General features: G+C 38.7%; 1 protein-coding gene across 2 annotated transcripts in view; it reads left to right on the top strand.

Moving 5' to 3' along the window:
- The window catches only part of LOC132899553 (inactive N-acetylated-alpha-linked acidic dipeptidase-like protein 2), a 711964-nt gene that overhangs the window by 300040 nt on the left and 399654 nt on the right, over nucleotides 1-12270 (top strand). For both annotated transcript variants that reach the window (XM_060941545.1, XM_060941546.1), the window contains exon 3: nucleotides 3649-3913. In XM_060941545.1, the coding sequence (XP_060797528.1) occupies nucleotides 3649-3913 (265 nt within the window). The remainder of the gene's footprint in view (nucleotides 1-3648; nucleotides 3914-12270) is intronic.

The following is a 12270-nucleotide window of genomic DNA, read 5'->3' on the forward strand; positions in this document are numbered from 1 at the left end:
CATAAACTATTATGCGCGAGACTTCATATTAGCCACAAAGTCAGAAAAATCTGTTCGTAAAATTACGTTATAATGACCAAATACAATGAAAAGTATTTTTCCAGTCTCACCTGTGAAAGGTAATCCCATGTGATCTCGTTTGGACGGTAAACCTGTTGGTACAGTTAAACGCAGCACATGAATGAGGCATCTTTATTCTCCGCTTTGCCCCATCCAATATGGCGGCGAGGATGACGTATGATTGTATGTGGAAGGCGGCGTCTTTAATGGTCCGGAATAAATTGAATGCTACACGTTGATTGATTAATTTGTTCTTCTATGCCCTTTTTGAGGAATGTATTGTGGGACTTAAACCAACATCTGAAGAGGTGAGATCGCTCCTTTTTTTCCCTATTTTAGCTGGCGGGATTGACTCTCTCTCTCTCTCTCTCTCTCTCTCACTTTGCACCATTACACAATAAATATTCACAGTGAAAATATTTTGTAAGCGCATTTCATGAACCAAGTTATAGGACTTGTTGACAACTCGCATCGAGTTCGTTACACTTCTACCCGGCGTGAAGCACATGTGGTTGTGACGTCATCGTAAACAAATCCGTTCTACTCATCCAGACGACTTCGCAACAGCGCCATTGCCAGATCTTTCCACTCTGGAACCCGTTCGCAAAAGATTTCGTTTTGGGGCACCCAAAACGCCGGTGCCGTGTGGACGCCAGGCCGAAACGATAAACAATTTTATCAGATTCACCTGAATCCGTTGCCGTGTGGACAGGGCCTAAATTGACCGTAGGTGTGAATGTGAGTGTGAATGGTTGTCTGTGTCTATGTGTCAGCCCTGTGATGACCTGGCGACTTGTCCAGGGTGTACCCCGCCTTTCGCCCGTAGTCAGCTGGGATAGGCTCCAGCTTGCCTGCGACCCTGTAGAACAGGATAAAGTGGCTACAGATAATGGATGGATGGGTTCTACATTAAAAAAAAAAACTGTAAAGGGCAATAAGAAGTAAAATAAATAAATAAATAAATAGAAAGGTTAAAAAAAAGTGGACGATTTGATATGAAAACTTTTTTTTTTTTTAATGAATCAGTAGTCTGAGGGACAATTTATGCAGTTTTATAAGGAAATTGGCTATTAAGTTTTACTGAGCATTCCGGTGAATCTGCCACAGTTTAGTAGCCTTCATTATGTTTGTGACTTTTTTTTTTTTTTTGCTACTGTGCATTTTCAAAGATTGGTACTTTTATCTCGGAAGTTCATACGGACGTTTGTAGAAGTTATACATGGTGCTTCATAAAACTGTTATGAATTTGATTCCCCTTAATTTTGTGAAGATTAGCATAATTCATGTGTCCATAAAATGTTCACACTAACGCATCCCTCATAATGAAAACATCATATTTCTACTTTACTACTACTATACTATTATAATATTCCTAATAGGTTTGTTTTTTCCTCTTGAGAACACACAAATTCAGATTTACAGACTCATTGTTAAGATGCGTTGTACATCAGCACAGTGAAACATTGCCTTTGGCAGAATGTCACACTTGGAAAGCTTCTTCAATTACAGCTATGCTGTGTTGCTCTTTTGGAAGAAAAGACCCAGGTGTATAGCTGTTCAGTGATGATGGCGAGTAATAAAAACACACATGAATAAGACTGAATTGAATTGTACTGTTGAGGGCTGTATCATGTTGGCAGGGGAAAGTGTTAGCAATCTGTTTGATTGGAAGTCTTTGGAGGTTGTTGGATTTAATTCATCTTTGTATTTTATTGTCTTGAAGCAAGGACAGCACAATGCCCTCGTGAGTCTTTGATAATAAAGAAATAAAAAGTAAGGTAAATAGAAATACACTCTCCTCAACACATTTGGCGTAATAAAAGTGTGGATACTACAGGATCTATTTCTAGATTCTCCAAAAAAAAAAAAAAACTCAGGGTGGCGCACAATGCCACTATCTGCATCTGTTCCAATTATTCATTTCTCTACTAGATTTAAACCCAAACTGAATGTCTTACTCAAGAATGATTTATTTTTATATGCATTTATTTTCTCAATTTTATTAACCACTTCAAAACACTAGGTGAAAAACCCGGAGGTAGACCAAAAAAAGTGCACATCTTTTTTTGATTCTCTAGTTTATCTGTTTATTCTGAGTGATGTATTTATATTCATTTATACAGTTTCAGTTCATGTTTAATAGTTTGATTATTAAAAAGAGCAATTATACATTGTACGTGTACAAAAATAGTTCAGTGAATAGCTTTAGTATTAATTGCTGTACATAAAATATTTGTCCAAGAATAGAATGTTCATTCTGCACAAAAAAAAAAGTCAATGTTTGTTATGGCTATAAAATGTTCAGAATAAAGAACATCTCAGTTCTGTTATAAAAAAGTAAAAGAAAAAAATATTTATTAATGCAAAGCTCTCTACGATGTTGTTTTTTAATGCAGAATAAGCTGTGACAATTTTGGAAAATGTGCAAAGCAAATAAAAAAAAAATACGATGCAAGATTTTGAAAATAATGGCTCTCATATAATGTTGTATGTGGTCCTTTAGCATGAAATCAATTCTCTGTGTCAGTTTTAAGAAATGTGAAAGCAATCTTTAGAAAAAATAAAATGTTTCATATTTTTGGAGGCAGAAATGAGCAGGTGATTTAGGCTGTCTTCGAAACCCAAATATTTAGCTCAATTAAATGGTGAAAACAGTTTATGGAAGAATGAACAAATAACAGAGCTTAGAAATTGATGTAGTGTACAGTTGGCATTGTGATAAGGTATATTAACTATGACACATTTCTGCAATATGGACCTCACCATTTTGTTTTATTCTGGTTCCTGGTTACAGGTTTTGTGGGCTTGCCTGTTATTAGAAAATATTTCTAACACCACTTTGGTGAAATAGTATAATGCAATTTGTTTCTCCGCTCATATTAATATCTTAAAATACCATTAATATGCAGGTCAATACATATTTATATTGATGTGGTTCAATCATTATGTACTGTTTTGTATAATCAGAGTAAATCCCAGAGCAGCTGCTGTGCTGTTTCAGCAACTTTTTTTTTTTTTTAAGCAAATTAGTGGGTGAAGCTGCAACCCAGCTGTCCTAAAATTACAGAGTGTGACTTCATAATCATAAACTTGAAACTTTCCCAATATAAGTTGGAAATTACAATGCTATAGTGCAATTTGTCATCATATCTGCATAATACATTAAGTCACACAGGCATTGCTTTTTGTGCATACTTTGTTACACTCCATGTTGATAATTCACTCTCTCTTCCTGATATCATTTTAATATAGTACTTCCACTGAGTGTGAAGACAAATGCATCTAGGGACAGTAATATTCATCAGTTATGTTAACTGAAGCTTGTCCAAAATCTAAATTACAAAGGTCTGTCTTCAGTCCCAGCCTTCTTGTCATGGCTCACCGGTGCTATCTGTACATTAACGGAGTGTGTAAATGTCTTTAATGAATGCCAATGCTAAGCAAAAACCAATGATGTACTGATTTAGCTAATGATGATGATGAGCCTTGTGCATATTCATCAGGGTTTTGTTAAGTGTCTTGTGAGACTGCTCTCAATAAGATGAACAGATGTATCAATATATCTTCTTTCTTTATCCAACCCCACAGGGATTTTGAATACTTTTCCAGACTCAGCGAGGAAATCTGGGTGAAGTATCTTGCCCATCGCTGGGAGGCGTTTGGACTAAAGAACGTCCAGCTGATCAATTACACCGTCCTCATCAGCTCCCCTGGATCCTTACCAAATACTCTCACTGATATGGCAAATAAGCAGTGTTTCCTGCCCAGTGGAGCGAAGTGTGGCACAAAGACCCACATATCCATTAATGAGTCCTTTGCCTTTGCAGCCTACTCATCCGTGGGAAGTCTAGAGGTACAGAAAAAAAAATCCATAGCATTACTTGTTTGCTTCTTATAAAGTCCAAGGTCATAGCAAAGCCACAATTTAATAATCTGCTGGAAAAAAAAGTGCATTATGGCCTTACTTGTTCTCTCTATTTTACAGGACAACAAAATGCAGCAAATAAGAGAATTTTAATAGATATCTCAGGCACTGAATAGGTCCTCCAGTTGGAAAGTTAATGCAAAGCCATTATGCTATTCAGTTCACGTTAAAGGAATGAACGATATATAGTCAAGCTATATTTAGACGATGCAATCCCCATCTCTGGAGGGAGTGAATGAAAATCTCTTAAAGTCTATTAACACCTTTCAAGTCCAGCATGACACATCTAAAAAGAATTCACTGATGAAAATGTTGCATTTACCGTAGGAGTAACTCTGACTTAGTCTGTCTTTGCAGTCTGTTTACCAAATAAGGGGTCAGTCATCCATCATTGAGTTGCTGCTTTTCAGAATGCCCACTGCGGCTTTGATAGAAACCACATTTGCAATATCTAACAATCAGCAGCAAAAAACAAATACAGCTCACTTTGATGGATGAAATGCCGGGGGAGCTCATAGTAATGCAACTGAATCCTGCATCCCGTCCCTGAGAGGTCACGGAGTATCACGTTTTATGTCTACTTTATGACTCCCTGCCATGCAGCAAGTTAGAAAGTACCCACATACTGGTGTATTCAAAACTGATGCATGCTTTATTATTATAGTTTAAGTGCAAATTGTCATGGCCAACATTTTTTTTTCTTTAAGTTTCATCTATCACATTGATTTTAAGTACTTATGAGTCTACAAAAGTAGTTTGTCCATGACTTGTCCATGGTCGTCATTTATGAACTTGCAGGTTATAAACTTGACATTCTTTTTGCTACGTTTTCTTCTCTCTAATTTCAATTTAATCAATTGAATATTTGATAAAGTGCCTTTTTGATCACTTGTTTTCCCCTGGTGAGGCAGCAAATTGAATCTCATCTAAGAAGTAACAAATTAAGAAGTTTAATCGGAGTTCTAAATAACAGTCAGAGATGGAACACATTAGTGTAATTGAAACAGACAAGACATGAATATTCTACTACATTTGATTAAATTCAACCAATCGAAGCTTCATTTTGTTGTACTGATTAAACGCCTTCATTGCCTTCTTATGCTTTGGTCACAGCATCACTATTGTTCCAGGAACAGCTTTTGTTTTTTGCAGTATAAACATTTGCAGTTTAACATTATGCATTTAAGGGCACCAAAACATTGCATTTTGTGAACACTAGTGTAATGTACTTCATTCTGCAGTAAAATTGTTTAACTAGAGCATACATATTGATGGGGAAAAGATAATGAATTAAGTTAATAAGCCATGATGGGACCTGCTTTATGACACTGTGATTAGTGAAGTGTGATGCAGACTGAAATGAAGCACTGTTGTGGATTCCAATAACAGCATGTTCTGTAGTATGTTATTCCTCATATACCATGGTTACCTAGAAACCAAAAAGTCAGAAAAGTAACAGCTTTACCTCTGACTATTACAAAACAATGACACTGGAGACTCTTCCCAAAAAAGTTTGAAAAAAGCCTACTCATGAAAAATTAATCATAGCAATAATTATACACATTTTTACGTCTGTTTTACAAAGCGCTGACACTGGAAACACCAGAGATTCCTTCCAAAAATGCTATAAACATCTCATCGGGTGGCATGTTGGTATAGTGGTTAGCGCTGTCGCCCCACAGCAAGAAGGTCCGGGTTCAAGCCCCGTGGCTGGCGAGGGCCTTTCTGTGTGGAGTTTGCATGTTCTCCCCGTGTCCGCATGGGTTTCCTCCGGGTGCTCCGGTTTCCCCCACAGTCCAAAGACATGCAGGTTAGGTTAACTGGTGACTCGGAATTGACCGTAGGTGTGAATGTGAGTGTGAATGATTGTCTGTGTCTATGTGTCAGCCCTGTGATGACCTGGCGACTTGTCCAGGGTGTACCCCGCCTTTCGCCCATAGTCAGCTGGGATAGGCTCCAGCTTGCCTGCGACCCTGTAGAACAGGATAAAGCGGCTAGAGATGAGATGAGAAACATCTCATCACAGAAAACATCATATTCACAATTATACACATTTTTAAAATCTGCTTTTGTGCAGTGTCCTCCATAAAATTCCTTGTGTAGGTTGTCAAAATAGAAACAATAACATTCAAACGAGTGACCACTCAGCTGGAACTACTGTCAGAGCTGATGTTGTTAATTTGATTTTCTATACTGCTTATCCACTGCGGGTCATGGGGAAGCTGGACATCGGGCGAGAGGTGGCTCACGCCCTGGACAGGCCGCCAATCCATCGCAAGGCCAACACAGAGAGACAGATGGCCACTCACACTCACTTACACACCTATGAGCAATTTAGAGTAGCCAGTTGAACTAATCGGCATGTCTTTGAACGATGGGAGGAAACCTATGCAGGCACAAGGAGAACATGCAAACTCCACACAGAAAGGCCCCAGTCGGCCATAGGGCTTGAACCCAGAAACTTCTTACCGTGAGGCAACAATGCTAATCACTACACCACCAAGCCATGTTATAGAAAATTAACTAACACCTTCTGACAAATCAGAATTGGACCTTCAACAGTTAGGTGATATAAAACAAGTTCCAAAATATCTTTTGTACTGGCGTGTATCTAGCTATCTGAAATGAGAATTTCTTACAATTTTTCCTGGTATCCATTTTTCCATCTTCACAAATAAACTCCAATTTCAAAAGAGTTGGGACATTGTGTAAAACATAAATAACACAATGTGAAGATTTGCAAATCACGGAAACCTTATATTTCATTGAAAATAGTACAAAGACAACATATCAAATGTTGAAACTGAGATTTTTTTTTTTGTCTTTTGAAAAATATATGCTCATTTTTAATTTAATGTCAGCAACACATTTCAGAAAAGTTGGGACGGAGCAACAAAAGACTGAAAAAGTTGTGTAATGCAAAAAACAAACAAAAAAACACAACAACAACAAAAACTAATTTGATTAATTGGCAACAGGTCAGTAACATGATTGGGTATAAAAAAAAAAGCATCCCAGAGAGGCGGAGTCTCTCAGAAGTAAAGATGGGGAGGGGTTCACCACTCTGTGAAGGACTGCGTGGGCAAACAGTGCAACAATTTAAGAATAACGTTCCTCAATGTAAAATTGCAAAGAATTTGGGGATCACATCATCCATGGTACATAATATCATTAAAAGTTTCAGAGAATCTGGAGAAATCTCTGTATGCAAGAGACAAGGCTGAAAACTGACATTGGATTCCTGTGATCTTCAGGCCCTCAGGTGACACTGCATTAAAAGCAGACATATGTCTGAAGTGGAAATCACTGTATGGGCTCAGGAACACTTCAGAAAACCATCGACTGTGAAAACAGTTCATTATTGCATCCACAAATGCAAGTTAAAACCATATATAAGCAATATCCAGAAACACCACCACCTTCTCTGGCCTGAGCTCTTTTACGATGGGCTGAGGCGAAGTGGAAAATTGTCCCGAGGTCTAATGAATCAAAAGTAGAAATTCTTTTTAGAAATCATGGACACCACATTCTCCAAGCTAAAGAGGAGAGGGACCATCCGGCTTGTTATCAGTGCACAGTTCAAAAGCCAGCATCTGTGATGGTATGAGGGTGCATTAGTGTACATGACATGGGTAGCTTGTACATCTGGGAAGGCATCATTAATGCTGAATGATATATACACGTTTCAGAGCAATATGCTGCCATCCAGACGACATCATTTTCAGGGAAAGCCTTCCTTCTTTCAGCAAGACAATGCCAAACCACTTTCTGCACATATTAAAACTGCATGGCTCTGTAGTAAGAGTCTGGGTGCTAAACTGGCCTTCCTGCAGTCCAGATCTGTCTCCCATTTAAAACATTTGGTACATTATGAAGCGCAAAATACAACAAAGGAGACCCTGAACTGTTGAGCAACTGAAATTGCATATCATGCAAGAATGGGACAACATTTCTCTTTCAGCACTACAAATTACAAAACAAAAAATTGGTCTCCTCAGTTCCCAAATGTTTACAGAGTGTTGTTAAAAGTAGAGGTGATGCAACACAGTGGTAAACATGCCCTGTCCCAATTTTTTTGAAACGTGTTGCTGACATCAAATTCAAAGTGAGCATATATATATATATATATTTTTTTTTAAACGATAACATTTCTTAGTATCAACATTTGATGATATGTTGTCTATATACTATTTTCAGTAAAATATAGGGTTTCCATGATTTGCAAATTATTAAATTCTGTTTTTATTTACAGTTTAAACAGTGTCTCAACTTTTTTTGGAATTGGGGTTGTAATGGAATTATTCTCATCAATAGAAAGAGAATATTCTGGAAGCAAACAAAAGTGTACTGTATTTCATCCAGTAATTCTTTTTTTATTTCAATTGTGCACTAATGTCTGCAGTGGTCAGTGATGCATTCAGAGTGTAATGGTGGGGAGGGTGTTCAGGATGGGGTTGTCTCTTGGGTAATCAGTTTCAATGAGCTTTATCCTCAGCTCACTTTCTTCCCACAGCAGATTAGTAACGATCGAGTCCTGGCACAATGCAATTACTAGTTTTAATTTCAAGGAAAGAAAGAACTGCTGGGTAGCTAAGCTCTGATCGGATGCATTTTTTTTTTTCTGGCTCCGTTTAAAATTGGATTTGGTTACCAATCGACTTACATTGGGAACACCATTATTTGCTTATTAATTGAAGGGCTTTTTCTGCCTGATCCATGTTATTTAGCCATTGATTGATTTAACAAGGGTAGTCTCAGAATCTATCCATCTATGTGTAAAGCTGCCACTGTGGTCAAGAATGAAACAGAAAGAAACAGAGGCGTTTTTGACTATATGTGTTCACTCTGTATTAAAACCATTTAGAGAGTGACGTGTGCCACCACATCATCCAGCTGTGTGCCAGTGTACTCAGTGTAGGTGCTATGAATTTAAATTTGTCATTCTGCAAGATGCCCAGAAGAACCTCATGAACTCCTATTACCAAAGTGCAGTTGTCCTTTTTGTGCCACCATTGATCAACAGCTGTGTGTAAATGTGTGTATGCTAAATGATTTATTTACAATGACTTTTCTAGAACTAGTAGCTTTTTTGAGTACTCTCTTGAGATTGGTCAAGAGTGTCTGCAAGAGCTGATGAGATTGGTCAAGAGTGTCGATGGAAGGGGGCAGGAAGGATAAGAACAGGTGGGATTGGTCAAGTGTTTTTAGGAATTGGTGAGATTGGTCATGGATGTTTGTGGGACTGGGCAGGAGTGTTGTTAGGAGCTGGTGGGATTGCTCAAGCGACTCAACAGGAGCAGGCAGAATTGGTCAAGAGTGTCCATGGGAGTGGGCAGGATTGATTAGAATTCCTCCAGGAGGGGACAGGAGTGCAATTAAAAAAAAAAAAAAAACAATTATCACCTGATACAGTGGGGCAAAAAAGTATTTAGTCAGCCACCAATTGTGCAAGTTCTCCCACTTAAAAAGATGAGAGGTCTGTTTTTTCATCATCGGTACACTTCAACTATGAGAGACAAAATGAGAAAAAAAAAATCCAGAAAATCACATTGTCTGATTTTTAAAGAATTTATTTGCAAATTATGGTGTAAAATAAGTATTTGGTCAATAACAAAAGTTCATCTCAATACTTTGTTATATACCCTTTGTTGGCAATGACAGAGGCCAAATGTTTTCTGTAAGTCTTCACAAGGTTTTCACACACTGTTGTATGGTGTTTTTTGGATGCAACTCAGCATTCTTTCTCCTCCAAACACGACAAGTTGAGTTTTTACCAAAAAGTTCCATTTTGGTTTCATCTGACCATATGACATTCTCCCAATCCTCTTCTGGATCATCCAAATGCTCTCTAGCAAACTTCAGACGGGCCTGGACATGTACTGGCTTAAGCAGGGGGACCCGTCTGGCACTGCAGGATTTGAGTCCCTGGCGGCGTAGTGTGTTACTGATGGTAGCCTTTGTTACTTTGGTCCCAGCTCTCTGCAGGTCATTCACTAGGTCCCCCTGTGTGGTTCTGGGATTTTTGCTCACCGTTCTTGTGATCATTTTGACCCCACGGGGTGAGATCTTGCGTGGAGCCCCAGATCGAGGGAGATTATCAGTGGTCTTGTATGTCTTCCATTTTCTAATAATTGCTCCCATAGTTGATTTCTTCACACCAAGCTGCTTACCTATTGCAGATTCAGTCTTCCCAGCCTGGTGCAGGTCTACAATTTTGTTTCTGGTGTCCTTTGACAGCTCTTTGGTCTTGGCCATAGTGGAGTTTGGAGTGTGACTGTTTGAGGTTGTGGACAGGTGTCTTTTATACTGATAACGAGTTCAAACAGGTGCCATTAATACAGGTAACGAGTGGAGGACAGAGGAGCCTCTTAAAGGAGAAGTTACAGGTCTGTGAGAGCCAGAAATCTTGCTTGTTTGTAGGTGACCAAATACTTATTTTACAGAGGAATTTACCAATTAATTCATTAAAAATCCGACAATGTGATTTCCTGGATTCTTTCCCCCCATTCTGTCTCTCATAGTTGAAGTGTACCTATGATGAAAATTACAGGCCTCTCTCATCTTTTCAAGTGGGAGAACTTGCACAATTGGTGGCTGACTAAATACTTTTTTGCCCCACTGTATTTGGCAGATTTGATAGCTATCTCACTTTATTCAGCTTATTCGTCTCTCTTGTTCCTAATATTTTCTAAGTGATGTTCTTTCCTCAAATCAAAAGATGATAAGAGTTCGAGGTCAATGGAACCCTTTCAGTAGCTGTTTGTCTGTCTATCATTAAAATACTGGAAGGGCCAATTCAGTGCTCCACTGAGACTGGTAGACATATGTTGCTGTTCATACCTAAATCAGCACTCTTGAACTTGCTCAACTCTTGAACTCTTGCTCAAAGGTTAAATGGATGTAAATCATAGGGACAAAACTTCCTTCCATGGACTCTACGTATGTGCAGCGCTGTCGGAAAAGAGCAGAGCGAATCATCAGAAACTCACTCCACCCAGCTCACTCTCTGCTCAGACACAAACACTGCACGTACAACCTGAGACACAGCAGATCGGACAGCATCATCACTCATAGAACACGGTTCTTTAACAGTTTCTTCCCTGCCACAGTCAGACTGATGGCAAAACAAAATTATTGAATAAGAGTAACAATAACCATTACTACCTCACTTCACTTGTCATATGCAATACGTGATATACTATTATCTGTGAAACAGGATTGTCTCATATACCCTTTGATAAATGTGCAATATTTTAACTGTGCAATATCCCCACATAACTTTCATTCCCCTCCCAAAATGTGCAATATTTCCATATAACTTTCCCCTCTTTTAATAATCCAGGAACAGCACTCAGGACTAGCCTTTTATTTTATTAATGTTATTTAACATTTGCCCTCTCCTTCTGTTTAATACTTGTATTTAAAATTTTGAGCATATAACCTCCCCCCCAATGTATTGTATAGTGTTTCTATATTTTATATTTTTATTACAGTGCTTTTATTTTCTAATCTGTTGACTGAGAGAGCCCTGCACAAAAATTCCAATGTGTCTGAACTGTTGGTTTATGCGCAAATGGCAAATTAAAAAAAAAACTTGACCTTGATATCTTTTGCAGGCTTCACTCTATTCACCCTATTTATCTAACAGTGCATTATGGTAGCCATCGTTGAAAACTCTTTTTAAAGTAACTTTCTATTGATATCTGGATTCTTCCATGAGCCTCACTAAAGCAGATGAGAATCATTTTTATTGAAAAACAGAAGACAGAGTGAGATGACATGTGAACAGAACCAAAGTACTCTGTGTTATGAACACCCTCACTAACATCATTACCTTAATGACAGCCTCTCAGTGCACATCATCCATCCATCCATCCATCATCTGTTATCCTTATCCTGTTCTACAGGGTCACAGGCAAGCTGGAGCCTATCCCAGCTGACTGTGGGCGAAAGGCGGGGTACACCCTGGACAAGTCGCCAGGTCATCGCAGGGCTGACACAAAGACAAACAACCATTCACACTCACATTCACACCTACGGTCAATTTCGAGTCACCAGTTAACCTAACCTGCATGTCTTTGGACTGTGGAGGAAACCGGCGCACCCGGAGGAAACCCACGCAGACACGGGGAGAACATGCAAACTCCACACAGAAAGGCCCTTGCCAGCCGCTGGGCTCAAACCCAGGAAGTGCACATCTCATCCTTGTCTAATTTATCTACCTCTAGCATCAAGTTAGACAGAATATTGTATGATCCCAGCACTGACACATGTTACAAATCACC

This window comes from Neoarius graeffei, chromosome 15, assembly GCF_027579695.1.
Source record: "Neoarius graeffei isolate fNeoGra1 chromosome 15, fNeoGra1.pri, whole genome shotgun sequence".
NCBI classification, from domain to species: domain Eukaryota; kingdom Metazoa; phylum Chordata; class Actinopteri; order Siluriformes; family Ariidae; genus Neoarius; species Neoarius graeffei.